The following is a 24,059-nucleotide window of genomic DNA, read 5'->3' as shown; positions in this document are numbered from 1 at the left end:
GCAATGCTTAGTTAGATTAACATATTAAAGTCTTTTAAGCAATGAACCCTCCTTCATGGATCATTGCCTTGTTGTGGCGAAGGGGCTTGAATAACTCAGAAGCTATGACCTATGCCGTGGAGGCATTATGGTGCTGGAGGAAACTCTTGAGAGTCCCATGGACTGCAAGAAGATCAAACCTCTCCATTCTGAAGGAAATCAGCCCTGAGTGCTCACTGGAAGGACAGATCCTGAAGCTGAGGCTCCAATACTTTGGCCACCTCATGAGAAGAGAAGACTCCCTGGAAAAAACCCTGATTGAAATTGAGGGCACAAGGAGAAGGGGACGACATGGTTGGACAGTGTTCTCGAAGCTGCTAACATGAGTTTGACCAAACTGCGGGAGGCAGTGGAAGACAGGAGTGCCTGGCGTGCTCTGGTCCATGGGGTCATGAAGAGTCGGGCACAACTAAACGACTAAACAACAACAAACCAGTGAACAAGTACCCTCCAATTCACAGGGCTGCAAAATTTGGTAGGTAAGGAGATTAGGCAATTTTTCTTGCACGTCAGAGACATCAAATGCCCCCTAATTCAAAGTGGACTAGACAATCCCCCACCCAACCCCTGAACTTTGAACTGAAAGCTCCATCATCTATAACCATGAGCTGTGTGTAGAGTGCCTCTCAAGATCAGCAAGCTGGCAGGGACAAGGCCCCACCCACCCCAAAAGCTGGGAAGATCAGCGTTGTCCCGTCAGTGTCAACTTTAGGCTGATTACCAGAGCCAACCAAAGTATTTGAACCATGTGCATAAGGGTCTATAGAGTTTGAACCACCCAGTAAATAGGCACCAAGCAAAATCAGACTCGATCGTTCACTTTAAATGACTAAAGGGAAAGCTATAATTGAGGGCTGGATTCAACTAAGTTGCTGCCTGCACAGAACGTGGCCTGCTCACACGGTAGTAAGGTAAAGGGACCCCTGACCATTAGGTCCAGTCATGACCGACTCTGGGGTTGTGGCACTCATCTCGCTTTATTGGCCAAGGGAGCCAGCGTACAGCTTCCGGGTCATGTGGCCAGCATGACGAAGCCGCTTCTGGCGAAACCAGAGCAGTGCACGGAAACGCCGTTTACCTTCCTGCTGGAGCAGTACCCATTTATCTACTTGCACTTTGACGTGCTTTCGAACTGCTAGGTTGGCAGGAGCAGGGACTGAACAGTGGGAGCTCACCTCATCGTGGGGATTCGAACCACCAACCTTCTGATCGGCAAGTCCTAGGCTCTGTGGTTTAACCCACAGCGCCACCCACATCACACGGTAGTACTTTCTCCCTTTTCCTCCTTTCGTACACCCCCTAAATCTGCACCAGAAGGGTGGAGGAATGGAATGTGTATGGGATGGGGAGGTCCTATTGTTTGAGCAGACCTCATTTTCCACATGCATAGCCCAGGGACTTGGCACTATGTTGAATTCCACCCACAGCTTTCACTGGTTGTACATAGGTTTATAATCCAGAATAGATACACCTGCTGTGCATTGTATTACTGTAAAAAAGAGGAGCTCTATTAAGATCAAGGCACTTTCATTTGCGACTATAAGATTGATTAAAAAGGTAAAGGTACCCCTGACCATTAGGTCCAGTTGTGGACAACTCTGGGGTTGTGCGCTTATCTCGCTCTATAGGCTGAGGGAGCCGGCATTTGTCTGCAGACAGCTTTCAGGTCATGTGGCTCTGGCGAACCAGAGCAGCACATGGAAATACCGTTTTACCTTCCCGCCAGAGCGGTACCTATTTATCTACTTGGACTTGATGTGCTTTCGAACTGCTATGTGGGCAGGAGCTGGGACCAAACAACGGGAGCTCACCCCGTTGTGGGGATTCGAACCTCCAACGTTCTTATCGGCAAGCCCAAGAGGCCCAGTGGTTTAGACCACAGCGCCACCTGCGTTCCTTCGTAAGATCGATTATAGCACACTAACTGAATGATCTGCCACAAATTCCGAAAACCATCAAATTAAGAAGAATCCACCACAATGCAGCTGGATACAGAAAGTGTTTTACTCGAATGCATCCGAAATGATACTCTTTATATGTCAGTCACATGCTCTATTTCAGAAATCCTTCCCATTCAAAATTAGCTGATATTCCTTTATTTCTTTGCCTCCTCAGGCCTTTCTTTGCATTCAGCCAGTCTAGCCTCCAAACTGACAAAGTGGAAAGTAATTTAGTTTGGAAGTAGCCGACTCAATAGCAACAAGCACAACTGTGGGAATGTACTGTTCACTGAAGAGAGTCACAGAACATTGCAATTCTCTTTGGCTCCACCTCCATCACTGTATAGTCACTGCTCCCTTTTCTCGTTCATCTTTCCTGAGGAACATGTGCTTGGTCTCTGAATGAAATCTGACTCACACAGCACAATACTACTGCAATGCTCAGCTTAACCACCCCCACACCACTGCATGTCTGCACATAGGAGACTTGCTCTTTTTTAAACAGACAAAATTTTCCCCCAACTACAATTTATTCCTAACAGCCACCTCTCTGATCTTTCCTTACTGTAAACTGAAAGAAAGAATTCCGGTCAAGTTGATAGTTATATGAAAGGGTAACAGACCGGTCAGCCCCCCGGGGTCAACAACAGCCATGATAATATCAATCAGATTCATTCAAACGTCATTTAAATTGCCCTTTGTGGGAACTGAATCAGAATAGCAACAGGCAAATAACTGCAAGGTTAGAATCTTGAATAATCTAGTCAGGCCCTGCCAAGTGCAAAATTGCTAGCAGGGCTTGTTACCAGGCTGGATTGTGGCAACAATAACCCAAGCAGGATTAGGCCACACCAGCCAGATACTAACCTGAGCAGCACTCAGATAAGCATACTTTTATTCAAAGGCTAGGGTGTTATCCCTTCGACCTGGAGCACAAAATGTTTGTGGAAATATGTGCTAGCTCAGCTTGGATTGCCTCTAAAATGGTACCTCTAGTTGTGGACACGATCCGTTCTGGGGTGCCGTTCGCACCCCAAAAAGTCAGCAACTTGAGCAGCGCTTCTGCACATGTGTGCGCTTCTGCGCATGCGCAAAGAACGCTTCTGCGCATGCAGCGAAACCCGGAAGTATACACCTCCGGGTTTGCCGTGTTCGGAACCCGAAAATCCACAACATGAAGCTAACGCAACTAGAGATATGACTGTATGCAGTTTCCACAGTGAGTTGTGCTCAGGTTCATTTCCTGAATTTCTCAGTTCCAGCATGCTGCTCCCTTGAAGTCCTGCTTTTGGACTTCCTATAGGTATCTCATTTGGCTGCTGTCAAAACAGAACACTGGATCAGAGGCCTTTAGTCTGAGCTAGCAGGGCTTCCTACATCCCAACTCTGACCGATTCCCTTACCTTCATCTAGTTCAGCTTCAGAGTCACCAAATACTTCATCTTCATAACGGAATATGTCGTTGTGTACATAAAACTTATTTGGAACAGATCCCTGTAAAAACAAACACACCATGGGTAAAAACAACAACAACTCAACTGTTGATTAACTAACTCTCTGGAATTCTAACATATTGCTTTCAAATTCAGTTGCCCTTTTCCTTTTGCATTCATGTGTCTACCAATGTAATGACACGAAATGTAAGAGTTCTCAGCCATAATGTTCAATTCATTTGGAACACTTGGCATCTCATATATATGAATGGCCTTTACCTGGAAGCTATAATTGCAGCTATGTACACCTAGATAAGATTGCTGGTGGAGGGACCAAAGCAAGCTTGCAGAAATAAGTGCTATGTTTAGTCTAGGAAGATTTGTTCCAGCCACAGATGGTTGAAACGTTTCTGAAGTGAGGGCGATCATTTGGGATCAACTCGTGTTTAGGGCCCTGCTGCTTGAAGTTCATGGTGGCTACTTACTTCTGGAGCCAATACGAAGGTTTGCATGAATTTCCTCATCGGCTGCCCATTATTTGTCAACTCCCCCATGACTTGCACAACTACTCCATCGTTCAGAGTTGCATGAGCGTCCACATGGCGGATCTTAGTGCGGCATTCACTAAACTGCAGGGACATCACCTTCTTGTGTATGTCCTAGAGACAAAATAAAAGAAACTTAAATCCCACTTAGCCAAAAATTTAAAATAAAACCCCAAGCTCTCAGTACCTGATTTTGATAACTACAGTCATACCTCGGGTTAAGGACGCTTCAGGTTGAGCGTTTTCAGGTTGCATTCTGCGGCGACCCAGAAGTAATGGAACGGATTACTTCCGGTTTTCACCACTCGCGCATGTGCAGATGCTCAAAATGACGTCACGCGCATGCACAGAAGCGGCGAATCGTGACCCGCGCAGACGCAGGTTGCGTTCTGCTCAGGATGTGAACAGGGCTCCGGAATGGATCCCGTTCGCATCCAGAGGTACCACTGTATAGATGTTTTCCTTTGTTAGGTAGGGCCTCTTAATACTGAGTGCATTGCTTTAAAAATGCTGAATATGGAAATGCTTTTCCTTCAATGTAGAGAGCATGGGAGACACATTCTTCCTTTTCTATCTGTACAAGCGCGCTCTGTGTGTGTGTGTGTGTGTGTGTGTGTGTGTGTTGGTCAATAACCGGTAGATACAAGCTAGTTGATAAAATTCCATAATGCTACACAGCTTCATAACTAAGTTTAACATAAATTAAAATGTGGTAGAGTGAAGATGTGACTCTTTAAGGTTCCCTCCCTCTTCCAAGGCACCTGCTCACCTGTACAGCCATTGACCTACTGCCCTGGTGCCTCACTCTATGGCTACAGCTAAGGCTGCTGCAATGTTCCATTGAATGCATTTGAGAGAGAGCCACACAGCTGGTTAGTTTGGCCAAGGGTGGCACTATCCTGACAAGCAAACAAAGCAGCCATTCCAGCTATCCAGATCCACCTCCAGTAAGCTTTTCTCAGCACAGGCCAAGGAAAGGCTGCTGCAGTACTTGCAACAGCAGTGCCTGAATGGTGGACCCTGGTTAAACACTAGAAAGAGTAGGGGGAAAGTCCTAGGGAAGAAAGGTAGTAAGGGGGGGGGGGAGGAGGAGGCGGAGAACACACATACACTTTCACTCACTAGGAGGTTTGGGAAAGGATGGAGTGAAGAAGGAAGGGACAAGGATTTTTGCCTCAACCTCCATGAAATTCCACAGGCTTTTCACAAGTAATTTTGTGAAACTCAACCTTTTGCTTCGGCCCCAGCCATGAGCAACTCAAACTGCCTACATCTTCTCTGCTCAAAGAATCTAAAGGGGAAGCCAAGAAATTCTCAGACGTTTCTGCACATCAGATGCTGGTAACGCAGCTCAACAGCTATTGTGCCACATTATGTGGGAGAAATGCACTTTTGGTAGAAAATAATAAATAATAATAATAATGAAAATAATATTACAGTCATACCTCTGGTTGAATGTGCTTCAGGCTGAGCGCTTTCGGGTTGCGCTCCATGGCAACCCGGAAGTAATGGAGCATGTTACTTCTGGGTTTCACCGCTCGTGCATGCGCAGATGCTCAAAATGACGTCATGCGCATGTGCAGAAGCAGTAAAACGTGACCTGCACACGCGCAGATGCACCATCACGTCTTACGTTCCATTCAGGATGCCAACTGGGCTCCGGAACGGATCCTGTTCGCATCCCGAGGTACCACTGTAATAATTTTTAAAGCATGCTACAGTGTTTTCAAGAAAACCCAAAGCTCATCCCCATGGCTAATTTTCTCTCTTTTCCAGTAAAAACTAGGTATATTTTTTATACTTTTATTTACATAATTAATACAAGGAGGATTCTGGCTGCAGGCCAACGGACTACACTGCAGCTCTTTCATGTGGTCATAAACTTAATCTAGTATTTTAAAATCTGGGGGGTGGGGGGAGGATGAGGACATGTAATTGGGCTAAGTTTTGCTTTAGGTGTTTTTTTTAAGTGTCTAATTAGGAAAGCAAGAGAACAATGCAACAGTCGTTAATATAGTTTTGAAAGCATGTGCCTCAGGGCAGCAACCATGAAATCAGGGATCCCGGGCTGTCTTAAAACATTTCAAGGAACGGGCTGGCCATTTCCCTGAAAATACCAAATCTGGATGACAACAGAGAAAAACAGACGACTACAGGTGTGGAACTACATCATCTTCATAGAAAATGCATCCGATTCGAATGTGCAATATGCAGCTATCCCAGCAAGCGCTGAATAAATATTTTGAAACTCTGGGTGCACCTTTTAAAGACTGCAGCATGTTCTACCACATCACAACTGTATCACTGCTAGGGCAGAGGTGGAGAGTCTGTAGGTCTGTAGGTTGGATTAAAATTCCCATTACCCTGGACCATTGGCCAACGTCAAGAAGGCCTAAGATTCCCCTATCCTTTTGTTAAGAGCAGATTACATGGATACAAAGGCATGGATTACTATCTACATGTCTTGATGCTGGTTCAAGACTAGAGCTCTTTTTCTGGCAGTTTTTGAAGTCAAAAATCAGGTTCTATTTTAAAAACTGGGATCATCTATTGCTAAAGTAACAGAAATGAAAGACAACGAAAAATGCATAGACATTCAGTACAGAATTACCAAGAACACTGAAAACCAAAAGCCCTAGGCACTTGATAATCTCTATGCTGCCTTTTTAAATAGGTCACTATTATTCATTTTTGCATAGAAGCCTCTGAAGCGCACAAAATAACTGACCTGACCCAATGTCACACCATGAGGCCTTGAAAGAAGTGGTCTCCCACATCCAAGCCCAATATTGTCTGTTGGATATCAGCCTCTTACATTAGCACTGCCAAGCAAGAAACTCTATGGGAAATCAAATGTATTTGAAACTTTTCAGAAGCCTTGTCTGTCTTTCCCCAACTTTAACAAACCTACCCCTACGAAGGCTCCAGATAATCGTGCCTACCATCTTTGCTTTTTCACATTCTTATGTGTGTTCTATGGCACAGCGCTCTGGGAAACAAAGATGGCAGACACAAATGTCCACACCTTTGCTTCGGAGGACACCCTATCTGTTAAAAAAATAAGGTAGGGGAAATGTTAAATGCAACAGGATGTGCCCCATCACTTGACCCTAGTGCAGTTCAGGGTAAAAAATTAAACAGGATTCACCATGTCTGGAGTTCTCTCTCAATGTCCATTTATATCCCTATTCCTCCTTGAACTTTGATTGTATGGTACAGTGGTACCCCGCAAGACGAATGCCTCGCAAGACGGAAAACCCGCAAGACGAAAGGGTTTTCTGTTTTGGAGGCGCTTCGCAAGACGAATTTCCCTATGGGCTTGCATCGCAAGACGAAAGCCCATAGGGAAATGCTGGTGGTCGGGAGCAAAGACTTTCGCCCACAGCCGGCCTTCAGAAGAGGACCTCTTCTGAAGGCCGGCGGGGGGCAAAGGTCTTTGCTCCCCCCGCCTGCCTTCCCCCCCGCCTGCCCCGGACGATCTTAAAATGCTGGCGGGCGGGAGCGAAGCGTTCGCTGCCGACCCCCAGCATTTTAAAATCTCCAAGGGACAGCAGAGAAGTCTCTGTCCCGGGGAGATTTTAAAATGCTGGGGGTCGGGAGCGAAGCGTTAGCTGCCGACCCCCAGCATTTTAAAATCTCCCCCTGTCCGGGGAGATTTTAAAATGCTGGGGGTCGGGAGCGAAGCGCTGCCGATCCCCAGCATTTTAAAATCTCCCCGTGTCCCGGGAAGGTTTTAAAATGCTGGGGGTCGGGAGCGAAGCGCTGCCGACCCCCAGCATTTTAAAATCTCCCCGTGTCCCGGGAAGGTTTTAAAATGCTGGGGGTCGGGAGCGAAGCGCTGCCGAACCCCAGCATTTTAAAATCTCCCCGTGTCCCGGGAAGGTTTTAAAATGCTGGGGGTCAGCAGCCCGACCCCCAGCATTTTAAAATCTTCCCGGGACACGGGGAGATTTTAAAATGCTGGGGGTCGGCAGCGCTTCGCTCCCGACCCCCAGCATTTTAAAACGCTGTTCCGAAGGGGGGCGGGGACACCTGGCCCAGCCGCCCCACTTCGGAAAGCTGTTCCGAAGTGGGGAGGGGGGGCGGGGACACCTGGCCCAGCCGCCCCACTTCGGAAAGCTGTTCCGAAGTGGGGAGGGGGGGCGGGGACACCTGGCCCAGCCGCCCCACTTCGGAAAGCTGTTCCGAAGTGGGGAGGGGGGGCGGGGACACCTGGCCCAGCCGCCCCACTTCGGAAAGCTGTTCCGAAGTGGGGAGGGGGGGCGGGGACACCTGGCCCAGCCGCCCCACTTCAGAAAGCTGTTCCGAAGTGGGGAGGGGGGGCGGGGAAACCTGCCCCAGCCGCCCCACTTCGGAAAGCTGTTCCGAAGTGGGGAGGGGGGGCGGGGACACCTGGCCCAGCCGCCCCACTTCGGAAAGCTGTTCCGAAGTGGGGAGGGGGGGCGGGGACACCTGGCCCAGCCACCCCACTTCAGAAAGCTGTTCCGAAGTGGGGAGGGGGGCGGGGACACCTGCCCCACCCGCCCCACTTCGGAAAGCTGTTCCGAAGTGGGGAGGGGGGGCGGGGACACCTGCCCCAGCCGCCCCACTTCGGAAAGCTGTTCCGAAGTGGGGCGGGGGGGCGGGGACACCTGCCCCAGCCGCCCCACTTCGGAAAGCTGTTCCGAAGTGGGGCGGGGGGCGGGAACACCTTCTGAAGGCGGGCAGGGGGCGAAAGTCTTTGTCCCCCCTGCCTGCCTTCCCAGGGGCTTTTAAATCGCCCCGGACAGCGGAGAAGTCCTCCGCTGTCCCAGGGTTTTTTAAAATGCTGGGGGTGGGAAGAAAAGCCCTTGTTCCCCCCCCCCCAGCCTTCAGAAGAGGTCCGGGGACAGACTGTCCCTGGACCTGGTCTGAAGGCGGTTTCCCTAGGAACGCATTAATTGATTTTCAATGCATTCCTATGGGAAACCCTGCATCGCAAGACGAAAAAACCGCAAGACGAAGAGACTTGCGGAACGAATTAATTTCGTCTTGCGAGGCACCACTGTATATCAGTCATATCCCATATTTTTACACACTGCAGGGGATAATTGTTTCCAGCATCTGGCAACTAAGGGTTGCATCCAACTAAGCCAAACTCAAAGAAGGCCTATAGAAATCAGCATACATGACCAAAAAAAAAAAGCCCATAGGTTTCAGCTCTGCATTGGAAACAACCCTGATATTTTTGCTGCTGCAAACAAATGGCTATGCTCTCTCTAGATTACTGCTTGATCTAATGGAAACACCATATTTAACATTATGTATTGCCAAAGGCTATGCCTTTATTTATTGTGACTGAACATGTTAAAATAATTGGTAAGGTACATACAGCCTGGCCATACACTGCTTCCTGTGGTTTGCCACTGGCATCCAGTCCACCATGCACGTAAGAAGAATTCCTGCCATAAAACCTGCAAAGACATTCAAGCATGAGGTTTAGGACAGTCATATAGGAGCACATCTGGTTTTCAGCAAATTAAAAAAAGAATGCTAAGAAGTTTAATGTAAGCTTTGGATAAGAGGACTATATGGTTTTTAAAACCTGGTATAATCAATAAAATTCTGATGCAGTTCAAAAGCCCATAGCAAATAAATAATAAATAATAATAATAATAATAATAATAATGTTATAAGATATAAGATAACGCTAAATCTGGTTTGTATCCAGTTTTGGTATCTAGGCACCTTACAAAAGTTTCTTTTAAAAGATATCCCACCATTCTTCCATAATGGTACCCAAGGTGACATAAGTGGGTGTTGGTTTATTTTGCTTTTGTTTTATTATGTATTTTGTGTTTCCATTTTGTACTGTTATGTTGTCAACCACCCTGTGATCTTCGGAAGAAAGGTGGTATACAAGCTTAATAAATTAATACATAATATAAAAACAAATGGTTCTCAAGAATTCTCCTGTTCTGGAACTGACCAGACCTTGACCTGCTTAGTTTCAAGGGAAACTACTAGGGTGTTCAGGGAGCGGCAACTTCACCCAAAATCCCTTTCCAGGGCAATAAAACTACATGGATGAAACAAACTGTGTCTTTTAAGGATCAGTGTACGTAATTCCAGGTTATCTGTGGGTACAGTCCTAAAGGAGATCACTGAAAATATTCAGAGCCGGAACAATTTCAACTATAACCAACTTCTTCCATTAAGTTAGCGAAATACAATGCTGATATCTACAGTTCTGAAATCATTAAGGATTATTTTTACTATTTGTTCTCTGTATTAAAATTATGATTACTTTTTAAACTTAATATACCTCCCTTCATCACATCTCAGGGAGGTTCACAAGATAAAAATACCAGGAAAGAAGCATAAAATAAATAGTTAAACAAAAACAAAACAAAACAACAACCCCATCTCCCACAAACACATTTCAAAGGCCACATCAGCCAAAGGCCTGTTTAAAGAGGAAGGTTTTTGCTGGGCGCCTAAAGATGTGTAACAAAGGCGCCAGCCAAACCTCATTGGAGAGCACATTCCACAAATGGGGAGCCACTGCAGAAAAGGCCCTTTCTTGTATTGCCACCCTCTGGACCTCTCATGGAAGAGGCACACGATGAAGGGCCTCATATGATGAACAGAGTTCAGATCAGCTTATATGCCTTTAAATTGGAAACAATTTTTATTTATCACTAAATAAAACCATTAAAATACAGTACTCTGAAGCTCTAACACAATCTCCCTGATCTCCCCTGCCCACATCCAACCACAAGGCACCAGTAATTTCAAAGTCATTACAGTGGTACCTCGGGTTACAGACGCTTCAGGTTACAGACTCCGCTAACCCAGAAATAGTACCTCGGGTTAAGAACTTTGCTTCAGGATGAGAACAGAAATTGCGTGGCGGCGGCGTGGCGGCCCCATTAGCTAAAGTGGTACCTCAGGTTAAGAACCGTTTTAGGTTAAGAACAGACCTCCAGAACGAATTAAGTTCTTAACCCGAGGTACCACTGTACTATAGTAACTTTTTAAGCGGAGCCAACAAAATACAAAACTAATCAAACAATATATTGGTCTCCAAGAGCAGCCTGAAACTGGAAGCAGCTGTAAGGAGTACATCAATATGCATTTATGATTCAGCATTTCTTGTTCATGAAATTCTGAAAGCTTCCAAGATGCTAATACCATCAAATCTAATAGCAAGAGATGCAATAAGAGAAGCAATGACTCCTGAACTATTGCCCAGGTTCTTTACACATTCAGATTGTGACCCAAATCCTAAGACAAAGACAGAAATGCTAGGTCATCATCACAGTAAAGGGGTATGTGATGACCCTTGACGTTCTTAATTTTCTTGTCAGCTACCACTATGTTGCCAGTTAAAGGTAAAGGTAAAGGGACCCCTGACCATTAGGTCCAGTCGTGACCGACTCTGGGGTTGCGGTGCTCATCTTGCTTTATTGGCCGAGGGAGCCGGCGTACAGCTTCCGGGTCATGTGGCCAGCATGACTAAGCCGCTTCTGGCGAACCAGAGCAGCGCACGGAAACACCATTTACCTTCCCACCGGAAGGTTGTGCGCTTATCTCGCTCTATAGGCTGAGGGAGCCGGCATTTGTCCGCAGACAGCTTTCAGGTCATGTGGCTCTGGCGAACCAGAGCAGCACACGGAAACGCCATTTTACCTTCCCGCCGGAGCGGTACCTATTTATCTACTTGCACTTTGACGTGCTTTCGAACTTCTAGGTTGGCAGGAGCAGGGACTGAGCAACGGGAGCTCACCCCAACGCAGGGATTCGAACCGCCAACCTTCTGATCAGCAAGTCCTAGGCTCTGTGGTTTAACCCACAGCGCCACCCGCGTCCCTTTGTTGAAGTACAGACCTACTAATCATTTGATTAGCAGCAGACTACCCCAGTGGGAAGAAAACCAGCATCAGTATTAGTCATATGCATTTTCTGGGATAGTTAAGGTGCATATTTATCTCAACACTTATCGATGGGAAAGAGATGCTCTATTTCACAGTTCAAAACTGTTGCTTGAGGACCTCACTGCCCATGTTGAATTCTTTACAGCGCTTGTCATTCTCCATAACTGTGTGGCACAGGAAGCCAAGAAACCACAGTTGAGACGCTTAACCATTTACACTTCACTCTCATTGGCTGTTTTCAGTAAGCAGCTCCTGGGTCAGAATAGCTTAAATCACTTCAAGGTATCCAGGATGTAACAGGTACTGCTTCTCAGCTATGCATCATGGAGAATGAGCTTTATTGCAAGGAGTTTTCTTGCAACAAGAGATTTATCTGGCGCATATAACAGAAAATCATGGCAATAGAAAAGAAACTGTGCCAGTGGGGACTAACTGAAAAGCTACATCACAGTGTTATAATTCTGTCAGTCAACAGGAGGGTGTTTTCAGGCAAACTCTGAAGTTGCTTTTTTGAAAACTGGTACAATAGTGGAGAACCTTTGCCCCGCAAGTGAAATTAGGTCCACTGAGAGTCCTAATTTGGCCCACAAGGCTGCTTCCTCCAAACTATACCCACATGTTCCACCATCATGGAAACAATTCGGAGCCTTGGCAAGAAAGGCTTGCTGTAAATGTTGATCAGCTGATCACTGCTGACAGCAAGCTCCACTGTGATCAGCTGCAGTATGGAATTCCCAATCAAAATATTTGTTTATTGTATTTATGAGATCACTCAAAATAACTTCTCTACGTCTCTTACATGTAAACAGAACATGTGTATGCTTAATTTGGCATCATTTGGAACATGAGATTGGCTGATGACCGCTTCTCTTTGTAGCTACCTACCCATATATTTAGATCCTCAATGAAGGACCTCTTGTTAACGTCTTTCTAATGTAATGGGGGAGGGTATGAGAAGACTTCTCAGCAGTGACAACTACAGCGCAGAACACTATCTCTAGAGAGGTTTGCTTGGTCTCTTACCTTAACATCTTTTCAGCACTAGTAAGGACCTTTTTATTTTTCCAGCTTTTAAAGAAACAATTTTAATCTTGCTGTATCATGCTGCTTTTATGATTTGGTGGCTTTTTCATTTACTGTATTTTCTTGCATTCACATTGTAATTGTTTGATTTTTTTTTTGCAAACCACCCTGGGAGTATAATTGTATAATACTTTCATAGGGTTGTATCTGGCTAAGCCATGCCCAAACTAGGCCCACTGAAATCAATGGAATTGTTAGTCATGAGCAACTGAAGTCCAATGATTTCAGTGTGTCACTAATGAATATGACTTAGTTGAACAAAGCCTTCAATAAATAAATACACAGGAATAGGAGGCAGGGTATCTGTGCTTTGTTTCTTCTCTCAACGCTCCCAATTTGTGTTGTTTGGCTGCTTTTTCAATTGCTTATTCTTTATTAATGAAGCCCACATTATTATTATTTTTTAAACCACTTCAAATTTACATAGAACAGCTGTTTTAGTCAGAACCTAAATTAAATCCACACTTCAAAATATAATTTTTTATGGCTTGAAAGGGTGGATTTTCTTTGTGCGTGAAACAAATTATGGGACACAAAATAAACATAGCCCAAGTTGGCTATGCTTGTTGTTTATTTAAAGAACCCCTATTTAATTTAAAGATTTTAAAGCCACCCTTTAGTAAACTATAAGGGCTGCATACAATGAAATAAAAACATCAAGGCAGAACTAGTCCATACAGTCAAGTTAAGCTGTCCATAAGAAGATAAACAGTTACATTTGGAGGAAGTGGGGTTAATTCAACTTGCTACTTTAGTCAAGACAACACCAGCTATTGATATATTTAGAAGTTACCTGTGTAAGAAGTCGGGGGCTTTATTTAGCAGGGTATAGTACTGCCTCACGAACTCCCGCCCTACAAGCAGCGGACTTGGCTTCTCCATCACCATTTCTTTGGTAGACAGTGTCAAAGGCTGTAATACAAGAGAACACACACAACGTGAGATGAAATGTACTCCATTGGATAATGAACATTAAATGCAGTAGAATCTTATAACTGCAGGGAGGGAAAGAACTACAGCAGTTCCTATCCAGCAAAATTCAATTTCAAAAGAATTTAAGGTTTCTGTAATTTCCCCTTCCAAGTGTTCACTTCACTTACATATGACTGATAAAAGCATAAAAGCTGGGGTGGGCAGCAGCTGCAATTCTTTATTTTAAAATATTTGCCCGATATCCTGAGACCCCTTTGGACTCAGAACGCAAAGCGTTCTGAAAGTTTGGCTCATACAGCAGCCCAGCATGAGTCTACAGGTTACAAGCCATTAAAGCATGGCAGAGTACAGTGGTGCCCCGCAAGACGAATGCCTTGCAAGACGGAAAACTCGCTAGACGAAAGAGTTTTCCGTTTTGGAGGTGCTTCGCAAAACGAATTTCCTATGGGCTTGCTTCACAAGACGACAATGTCTTGCGAGTTCCTGCTGTTTTTTTTCCTCCCCCCCCCTTTTCTAAGCTGCTAATCAGCTGATCTGATCAGCAGATAAGCCGCTAAAAGCCGCTAATAGCGCTAATCCGTCAATGGGCTTGTTTCGCAAGACGAAAAAACCGCTAGACGAAGAGAATCACAGAACGGATTCTTTTCGTCTTGCGAGGCACCACTGTACTAAGATACATGGCTAAGTTTAAGATTTGATCCTACACTTGACGTGCTCCCTGCCCTCTACTTTTGAAGACTGAAGCAGGCACATTCGTGCATTTGACGTCCCAAGCCTTGGGACTGAGAAGCAAATGGGAACTCCTCTGTAGAGGCTGGACATATATGGTCTGCTTGCACCAGCAATGTTGCCTCCGCATCCTTGGAGATGACACAGCCAGCTCACAAAGTTCTCTTCACTTTCAGGGTACGGTGCTGCTGGAACCACCTCCACAGCTGGTGATATATGGCTTGGGAAGTCCATCTCTGACAAGCCACTAGGCCCTTCTCCTGAATCTGCATCCCTTCCTCCCAATCCACTGGCCATTTCCCTAGGGCTGCAAGTTCTCAACCCACTAGAACCTTCCCTTGGGTTGGCCTCTCCCAATTCTCATCAACACCTGACCACCCTCTCTGTGACATGTCCATGGGCTGCACATCCTATGTGGGACTTGCACTATTTGGATATACAGTATCAGGAATGTACTACTTTGATGCCCAACGTTCTGACCCAATGTATGTTTACTCCAGGGTAAGTTCCACCATGTTCAAAGGGGCTTATTCCCAGGACTGCAGATTTAGATTCTAAATCAGGAATGGGGAAACCTGTGGTCCTCCAGATATTGCTGCATTACAACTCCCCGATCATTGGCAACACTGGCTGAACTTGAAGGAAGGTAAAGTAAAACAACATGGCTTTGGCAAAGTGGAGTCCTGTGCTGCCTTGCCAACCTTTCATTTTCTACAATCAATCATTTATTATTGAATACTTATATACCACCCATCTGACTGGGTTACCCCAACCACTCCGGGTGGCTATAAAAAAATTAAAGCATAATACGACATCAAACATTTAAAAATTCCCTGAACATGGCTGCCTTCAAATGTCTTCTAAAAATTAGATAGTTGTTTATTTCCTTGACATCTGATGGGAGGGAATTCCACAGGGCAGGTGCCACTACCAAGAAGGCCCTCTGCCTGGTTCCCTGTAACTTGGCTTCTCGCAGTGAGGGAACCACCAGAAAGCCCCTCCGGGCTGAACTATGGGGGTGGAGAAGCTCCATCAGGTATACAGGGCCAAAGCCTTTTAGGGCTTTACAAGCATGTATGATTCAGTAGAGATTATATACTCTGGCTTCCAAAAAGCTTTTGATAAAGTACCTCACCAAAGTCTTCTGAGTAAATTTAGCAGTCATGGAAGAAATAACAGAGATTCATTAATTTGCTAAAGAACAGGAAGCTAAGGACTGAAATAACATAAAATTATTTCAATGATGGGAAGTACAATGAATATAAGATACCGATACTATTTAATTTTTCCTTAAATGATCTGGAGACAAAGAGTGAACACTAAAATGGCCAAGTCTGCAGAGAACAGCAAATTATTCAGGTTGCCGACTAATAGCAGCTGGAAAATCTCTCCCAACTGCATGAATAGTCAATGAAACGTAGGTTCAATGCAAGTTAAGTGAAAACTGATACACGTTGGAGGGGAAAAAACCTGTATATTGATGAGATCTGAACATGTGGTGACTAAACAAAAAAAATGTATATTACGACCACAGTGCATACAGCTCTGTGAAAATCATTAACTAAGAGCATGGTGGTAATGGAAAAGGAAAATACCGTGCTCGGAATTATTACAAAAGGAATTTAAAATGAAGCAGTTGCTATCATATCACATTTATATAAATAAACCTATAATGCACTTGCATCTGGAATACTATCTACAATTTCAGTTGCTCCATCACAAAAAGATGATATAGAGTTGGAAAAGATGTAAAAAAGCGCAGCCAGGAAGATGACAGGGTGGAAGCACCCTACTAAGGAATGCTCAAGTATTGGGGACTTTTCAGTTTATCAAAGAGATGGCTAAGGGTGCAAGCCTATATTTATGCTGGCTGGAGAGCTTTAGGGTTAAGAAGAAGAGAAGAAGAGTTTGGATTTGATATCCCGCCTTTCACTCCCTTTAAGGAGTCTCAAAGCGGCTAACATTCTCCTTTCCCTTCCTCCCCCACAACAAACACTCTGTGAGGTGAGTGGGGCTGAGAGACTTCAGAGAAGTGTGACTGGCCCAAGGTCACCCAGCAGCTGCATGTGGAGGAGCAGAGACGCGAACCCGGTTCCCCAGATTACGAGACTACCGCTCTTAACCACTACACCACACTGGCTCCCTGAACCAATGTACTACCCAAGCCAAACCACTGTTGACTCCACCACCCCATGAAACTAGTCAATTGTTGTTGTTGGCATCTGTCTGTCTCAAGAGACAATGAAATGCACCTCCGGGGCTGAAGTCAAACCGCTGCTCTATCTTCTCGACCCCCACTGTGTCTCCCCTTAAACTTATTTTTTCCAGGCTAAACATACCCAGCTACTTCTGTCCAGCATCTATTTCCAGACTGACCATTCTAGCTAGTCATCCCCCTCTGGACACACACCAGTTTGTCAGTGTCTTCCTTAAATTTGGTATGTCATGTAACATAATTAATACAACTGAAATCAAATTGAATAGATACAATACTCTGGAATAAGGTGACCATAGGTAGCACACTTATTTGTTTTTTCAGCATGATAAAAGTTCATTTGTTAACATTTGCAGCGCCTTCATCCCTCCTCTGCCACAGAAGGAAAGTATGTGCTATTGAATTGTTAAACCTTAAATTATTTACAAATATTCCAATAAAGATAATTTTCAAGTGAAGTTTTGAATCTGCTTGAATACAATGTTTCAAACTTCATTTGGAGCACATGGGGTGGGGGGGTAAATTTCCATTCTAATACTTTTGGATATTGGAAAACCTTCGGAGATGTTCATACAGCATGTAAAATTAATACAGCACACATTTAATAAACAAAAATAAAAAGTAAGTCAAACAAATGCGCTAAATCAGAACTCAAATGCCTTAGGGCAACATAAATTTTCCAGTCCAAAATTTTCTGGAAAACCTGTACCACTAGGATTCACCTTGCTGGTGGGAGCTACGCAAGGACAGTAGCTCAGTGGTAGAGCATCTATCGGTCTTGAAAGACCTACACTGGCTCATTTCCAAGCACAATTCAAAGTGTTGGTGCTGACCTTGAAAGCCCTAAACGGCCTCGGCCCTGTATACATATAGCATCTCCACCCCCATCATTCAGCCCGGACACTGAGGTCCAGCGCCGAGGGCCTTCTGGTGGTTCCCTTGCTGCAAGAAGTGAGGTTACAGGAAACCAGGCAGAGGGCCTTCTCGGTAGTGGCACCTGCCCTGTGGAACACCCTCCCAGCAGATGTCAAGGCAATAAAAAACTATTTTACTTTTAAAAGACAGCTGAAGGTGGCGCTGTTTAGGGAAATTTTTAATGTCTGACGTTGTATTGTTTTTGATATTTGGTTGGAAGCCACCCAGAGTGGCTGGGGAGACCCAGTCAGATTATTATTATAAATTATTATTATAACATCTAGGTCCCAAGTTCAATACCTGGCAATTCCAGGTAGCACGGTGAGTGTGGTGGAGAGGCTCCTTCCTAAACACAGGAGAGCTCCTGCCAATTGGTGGAGACAGAAGGTGAATCAACGATCTGGCTCAGTATAGCACAGTACCGTATGTTCCTAAAGTGAAAGAGCACTTTCCACAAAAAGCTTATCCTCTAAATAGTATTATGGGTACCTCTAAATAGTATTATATGGGAAGTACAATACAACGGGAACTGTTGCTCTGTTACCCCAGCAAGGGAGGAAAGGACAAGGCACCCCACAAAACGAAGCAAGGGATAGGAAGTAACATGCTTACCCGACAACACCTTTATGGTTAAACTTTTTGCATTACAAAGCCTTCCTCTCCCAAAGCTAGTAATGATGTCTCCATGCAAATCTAAGTACACACACTTAGTGGGGTGGGGTAGTGACACAGGCTCAGGGGCAGGTAAGCTTTGTGTTGCCGCTACTGCTAGGTAAAGGTAAAGGGACCCCTGACCATTAGGTCCAGTTGTGACCGGCTCTGGGGCTGCGGCGCTCATCTCGCTTTATTGGCCGAGGGAGCCGGCGTACAGCTTCCAGGTCATGTGGCCAGCATGGCTAAGCAGCTTCTGGCGAACCAGAGCAGCACACGGAAACGCCGTTTACCTTCCCGCCGGAGCGGTACCTATTTATCTACTTGCACTTTGACGTGCTTTCGAACTGCTAGGTTGGCAGGAGCAGGGACCGAAGAACGGGAGCTCACCCCGTCGCAGGGATTCGAACCGCCGACCTTCTGATTGGCAAGTCCTAGGCTCTGTGGTTTAACCCACAGCGCCACCTGTGTCCCTTATGCCACCTGTGTCCCTTATACCGCTACTGCTAGTGCCAGCCAAACAATCATTATTCCTTTTGCCTTCCAGGATCACAGTCTGAAAAAAGTGGACATTGCACAAAGAACTCCACAGCAGCTCCCCACAGGAAAAAGAGCAAGTACTGTCTCGGTGATAGCTCCCTTCTGAAAGGCTAGATGAAGCTGAGACTAGCCAGAACCTATGCTGCTGATTCCTGACCATTGCTCATTAATGTCCCCAACTCTTCTTGGCGCACAGGCAGCCCTCTAAGGACAGTTCCTACTAAGACTACACAATAGGACTACAATGTTAGTAAGAGGAGTGACCGGTGCTATTCCTTGTGTTTTGCTGACTTTCCTGTTCTACTAAGCTCCTGTATTTTTTTGTAAGCTGCTTGGGAGGACAGCTATGTATTGTTGAAGCCCTAGCCAACACCGAGATGGAGCACTATGGAGCAGTACACCTGTTCCTTTGCTGTTGGCCACATAGCAAAGATGAAGGAGCACTGCTGAGACAAGGTGACTGGAAGCTATGTTCATATTTTCTGCTTCCAGATCTCATTCCGCTTTGTTACAGCTGCCACTTCTGTGTTGATGGGGTTTGGGAGTTGAGGACCCTTTCCCCCCAGTGTTAGAAACTGGGATAGAAAAGCTAGGAGCCAAATGGCTCGTGGGACCTGGGCTGTGGGTGCCAAAACAGAATGTCTAGTTGCCATTAGGGGTGGGTCCAGCAACACTTATTATTTTGATAAGCATGAACTAATATGCAATTCACATAAGTGACACATTGTTAATATCCCATTTTAAAAAGAAATACATGTTTAATTTGGTGTTTACAATAAAATATTGGTACTAGACTTCAGTTTTCAAAACACTCTACTCTACATTATTAAACTCCTTAATGTACTGTCTATTCTTAACATATACTTTGAGGCTTCAAAGCTAATACATTTCAGTAATCCTTGAGTGTCAGCCAAGTGCAAAAAAATGGAACCCAGACCTTTTGCGGTGCTCGCAAATGGGGTATCTTTAGGCGCAAAATGTGCCTGGTGCCCTGCTAATTTCGAACCCTGCTTTCCACGCCTGCTGAGTCTTATTCACAGGCGCTCGTGTCAGAATAGAATTATGAAGAGAAAGGGGCTCAAAGATTTCTTTTCCACCAGGTCTTGGTGTAGTTTATTCCTTCGTTGGCCATCTGAATTCCAGGTAAGGGGGTTGAGACCCCTAACAGTTGAAAAGCCTCCTGGTTACTTCTGATGTGATGAATTATGCAGTGGGCATGTGAAGGAATGAGTAAGTCTGTTGTTAGGGGAAAGAATTGGGGACATGTCTTTCCTCAAGACATAGAGAGGAAATAAACAGCAGTACCAGACAATAATGCATACGAACATGTGGAATAGTGTGGCTAGGTTATATGGCAGGGACTGAGTGCTGCAAAAGCAAACTGGGTCACGTGGGAGTCATACAATTGACTGATGTGGTATTTCCTCTGAATGGATCAAGACTCTGCATTCACCAAGGCATCCTAGGTATACAAAGTCCTTCCAGAATTTTCTAGTGGGAAATGGCAGTCAAGGTTTGAACCTGGGACCACTTGTGTGTGAAACCTGGGGTTCCTGGTGCAACCCTCTAGGTCTTTGCTGGGTCAGGATGCTGTGCCCCATAATATGCCCTCCTGCTGTACCTGAGTGGTTGGAAAACTGTTTGGGGGGAGTAAAGGTTGGATTGCAATTTTGCCTGCTTCTCCCTCCCCACTTATCTTTTGGCATGACCACTTGTTGTCTGACATGCAAAAGGAGAATTTGGCCCCAGTTCAAACACATCCCTCATGGGGGGTTGTGCCTAATTCACCTATTTCCTGCCCCTACGCCCTATAGGAAGAGCTAACAAGAGGCTCTGCACAATTGCAGCTTCACCCTGTTAATGAGTTTGCAGCCTGGCCTGGCCCTTTATAGACTGCTAAGTAAAAGGGACGTGGGTGGCACTGTGGGTAAAACCACAGTGCCTAGGACTTGCCGATCGTATGGTCGGCGGTTCAAATCCCCGCGGCGGGGTGAGCTCCCGTCTTTCAGTCCCAGCTCCTGCCCACCTAGCAGTTCGAAAGCACCCTTAAAAGTGCAAGTAGATAAATAGGTACCGCTTTCCATGTGCTGCGCTGGTGCTGGCTCGCCAGAGCAGCGATGTCACACTGGCCACGTGACCTGGAAGTGTCTGCAGACGGCGCCAGCTCCCGGCCTCTAGAGTGAGATGAGCGCACAACCCTAGAGTCTGACAAGACTGGCCCGTACGGGCAGGGGTACCTTTACCTTTACCTTTTTAAGTAAAAGTAGCCCACACTCTCCACTTCATCTCTGGGGGTTTTCCATTAGCATTTGGTTAGCTACAATGGAAAACAGGATGAGGAACTACATGGATCTTTTAGCATGCATACATGCAGTAAAGCTGCTGTTTTTCTCTGAATGGAAGGAAGATCTATTTTTGTCTCTAGGGTATTTGCATATGAATGCATTGGAGTAAACATTAAGGTGGCTAGGCTAGTGTTCAGAACTATGATAATACATCTTAAGGGAATTCTATTTTTTATTATCCTTTTAACCAAACAGAGCTTTGTTTTCAAATCAGGTCTAGGACCAGCTATAATGCACAGTAAATAAGTACATCTGTCAAAAGGTAAAAGAAAAGGTTAAAGCAATTTGTTATAGTGGGGTTGACAAACTCAGCAATCCTTGATGCGTCAGTAGGGACAAGACAGGTTCACAGCACCCATTTTCACATGTGAAATGGAAGCTGATGTAGCATAGTAGCTAAGTGTTATTGAACAGGAAATCCCCACTTAAGATCTTAGCCACCGTAAGTCACTTTCACTCTTGTAAGATCTTAAGAGGAGTCAGCTGCAACAGGCCAATGCCTTATCTAGTCCAGCACCCTGTTCTCACAGCAGCTGACCAGATACCAATTATGAGAAATCCACAGGCAGAATTCAAGCACAATAAACTTTTCCCCCTCCTGAGGCTTCCAGCAGTAACTGGTATTCAGAAGCATGATAGCCTGCAACTGCAGAGGCAGTGAATATCCATCATAGTTAGTGGCCTTTGATAGCCCTCTTCTCCTTTCCCATCCTGAAGCAGGGGTTGGACTAGATGACCCTCAGGGTCTCTTCCAACCCAACCATTATATGATTCCTAACACTCATATTACCTGGAGTTCCACACGCTTCTAGCACTGCCACCCCTACCTTACAGGGCTGTTTTTGCCAGGAAGCATGTTACTCTGGTGTGCTGGGAACTTGAAAGGTGCCACATGAGCACTAAGTATTTGGGAGCTGTCACTGAGCCCGCAGTGAAGGAAGCTGTGTGTGTATGTGCGCACATACGGGGACACACATAACTGTACATGCACACATTAGAGAGAGAAAGAGAGTGACAGAGAGAGACGTGCACACCCACAATCTTACTCTTTCAAAGGCGGGCTTGTGTACCATAGAATCACAGAACCGAATAGTCGGAAGGGGGCCTCCGGGGGGTCATCTAGCCCACCCCCCGCCATGCAGGGAACCTCAGCACGCGTTTCCCTCCCCCTGCCACCCAGTCTGAACCCTGCTTAGCATTGCAAACGACCTAGCGGTTTTGTGGCTGCAGATGCTGCCGCAAGCTGCGTGAGCACCTAAAAGAGGACTTATTGCAATTATTATATTATATTATTATTATTTTTATTATTATTATTATTATTATTATTACCGCCACTACACACAAACAGAGAGAGAGAGAGAGAAAGAGAGTGAGTGAGAGAGAGACGTGCACACTCACAATCTTACTCTTTCAAAGGTGGGCTTGTGTACCATAGAATCACAGAACCGAATAGTCGGAAGAGGGCCTCCGGGGGGTCATCTAGCCCACCCCCCCGCCATGCAGGGAACCTCAGCACGCGTTTCCCTCCCCCTCCCACCCAGTCTGAACCCTGCTTAGCATTGCAAACGGGCTAGCGGTTTCGTGGCTGCAGATGCTGCCGCAAGCTGCGTGGGCACCTAAAAGAGGACTTATTGCACATTATTATTATTATTATTACCCCCACTACACACACACACACACACAGAGAGAGAGAGAGAGAGAGAGAGAGACGTGCACACTCACAATTTTACTCTTTCAAAGGCGGGCTTGTGTACCATAAAATCACAGAACCGAATAGCCGGAAGGGGGCCTCCGGGGGGCCATCCAGCCCACCCCCCCGCCATGCAGGGAACCTCAGCACGCGTTTCCCTCCCCCTCCCATCCCGTCTGAACCCTGCTTAGCATTGCAAACGGGCTAGCGGTTTCGTGGCTGCAAGCTGCGTGGGCGCCTAAAAGAGGACTTATTGCATGTTATTATTATTATTACCACCACTACCTGGCACCTCCCCGGCCCCTTTCCCCCTCAGGGCGAGGCCGGAGGGAAGAAGGTCGCGCAGCCACCGGCCTCGCACCCCTCTGGGCGCCCGGGGAAGGGGCCTGCGGGGCTGTTGACAGCCGCCGCCGCTCCTCCTCTTCCTCCTCCCGCTCTCTTTCTCTGAGGAGAAGCTGCCCCGCTGCCCCCCTTCCCACACACCCCCTTCACGGGGGAAGGCGGGAGGGAGGCGGCCTTCCCCGCCCGGCCCGGCCCTCTCCCCGCCGTTACCTAGACGCTCTTCTTTCTCCGTCTCAGGGTCCGGGGTTCGCTTCCCGGCCGAGGGCGCGGGGGGAGGAGCGACTGGGGCAGCGCGTCCGTCTCTTTCTTTCTCCCTCCCTCCCTCACAAGCACGGATTCGGGGCGGAACCGGATGTCTCGTCCGCTCTCGCTCTAATAAGGAGGAGCGGGCGGGCGAGCGAGAGGGGGTTGGGGAGGAGGAGGAGGAGGAAGGTGGCGCGCGCGCAGCCTCCGGAGGGCGGCCCGGACGTGGGCGGGGTCAGAGGCCGCCGGAGCGGAAGGCGCACGCGCGTGCGCACGCGCACTCGGGTTTTGTTCTTTTTTTGTTTTGTTAGGGCCAATGGTAGCTTTTTTCTAATTTAGGCCGGAAGTGGCGGCTTCATCTCTATGGTTTCCGCCCGCCCGCTTCCTCCCAATGGCGTTTCCCAGGTTAAAGGGCGCTGTTTACAGCGCCGTCGCGGGACGAGTGACGAAGGGCGCGCCGAGTGACGACATTCTAAATTTAATTCTAAATTAATTTAAATTCGAATTAATTGATTTAATTT

The 24,059-nt window shown here is 46.3% G+C and overlaps 1 protein-coding gene across 2 annotated transcripts in view; it reads right to left on the bottom strand.

Moving 5' to 3' along the window:
- The window catches only part of G3BP2 (G3BP stress granule assembly factor 2), a 38,260-nt gene extending 14,555 nt beyond the window's left edge, over window positions 1-23,705 (bottom strand). Inside the window, exons 1-5 of one of the 2 annotated variants that reach the window (XM_081166569.1) lie at window positions 23,506-23,705; window positions 13,729-13,847; window positions 9,308-9,389; window positions 3,898-4,071; window positions 3,383-3,473 (exon numbers count right to left, since the gene is read on the bottom strand). In XM_081166569.1, coding sequence (XP_081022695.1) covers window positions 3,383-3,473; window positions 3,898-4,071; window positions 9,308-9,389; window positions 13,729-13,823 — 442 coding nt within the window. In that variant the 5' untranslated portion in view covers window positions 13,824-13,847; window positions 23,506-23,705. The remainder of the gene's footprint in view (window positions 1-3,382; window positions 3,474-3,897; window positions 4,072-9,307; window positions 9,390-13,728; window positions 13,848-23,505) is intronic. The other variant, XM_081166568.1, reaches the window with a different exon arrangement.
- Between the last annotated feature and the right edge of the window lie 354 nt (window positions 23,706-24,059).

The sequence above is a fragment of the Podarcis bocagei genome, assembly GCF_964188305.1.
Source record: "Podarcis bocagei genome assembly, chromosome: 13".
Classification (NCBI taxonomy): Eukaryota; Metazoa; Chordata; class Lepidosauria; order Squamata; family Lacertidae; genus Podarcis; species Podarcis bocagei.
This window is presented reverse-complemented; position numbering and strand designations above follow the sequence as displayed.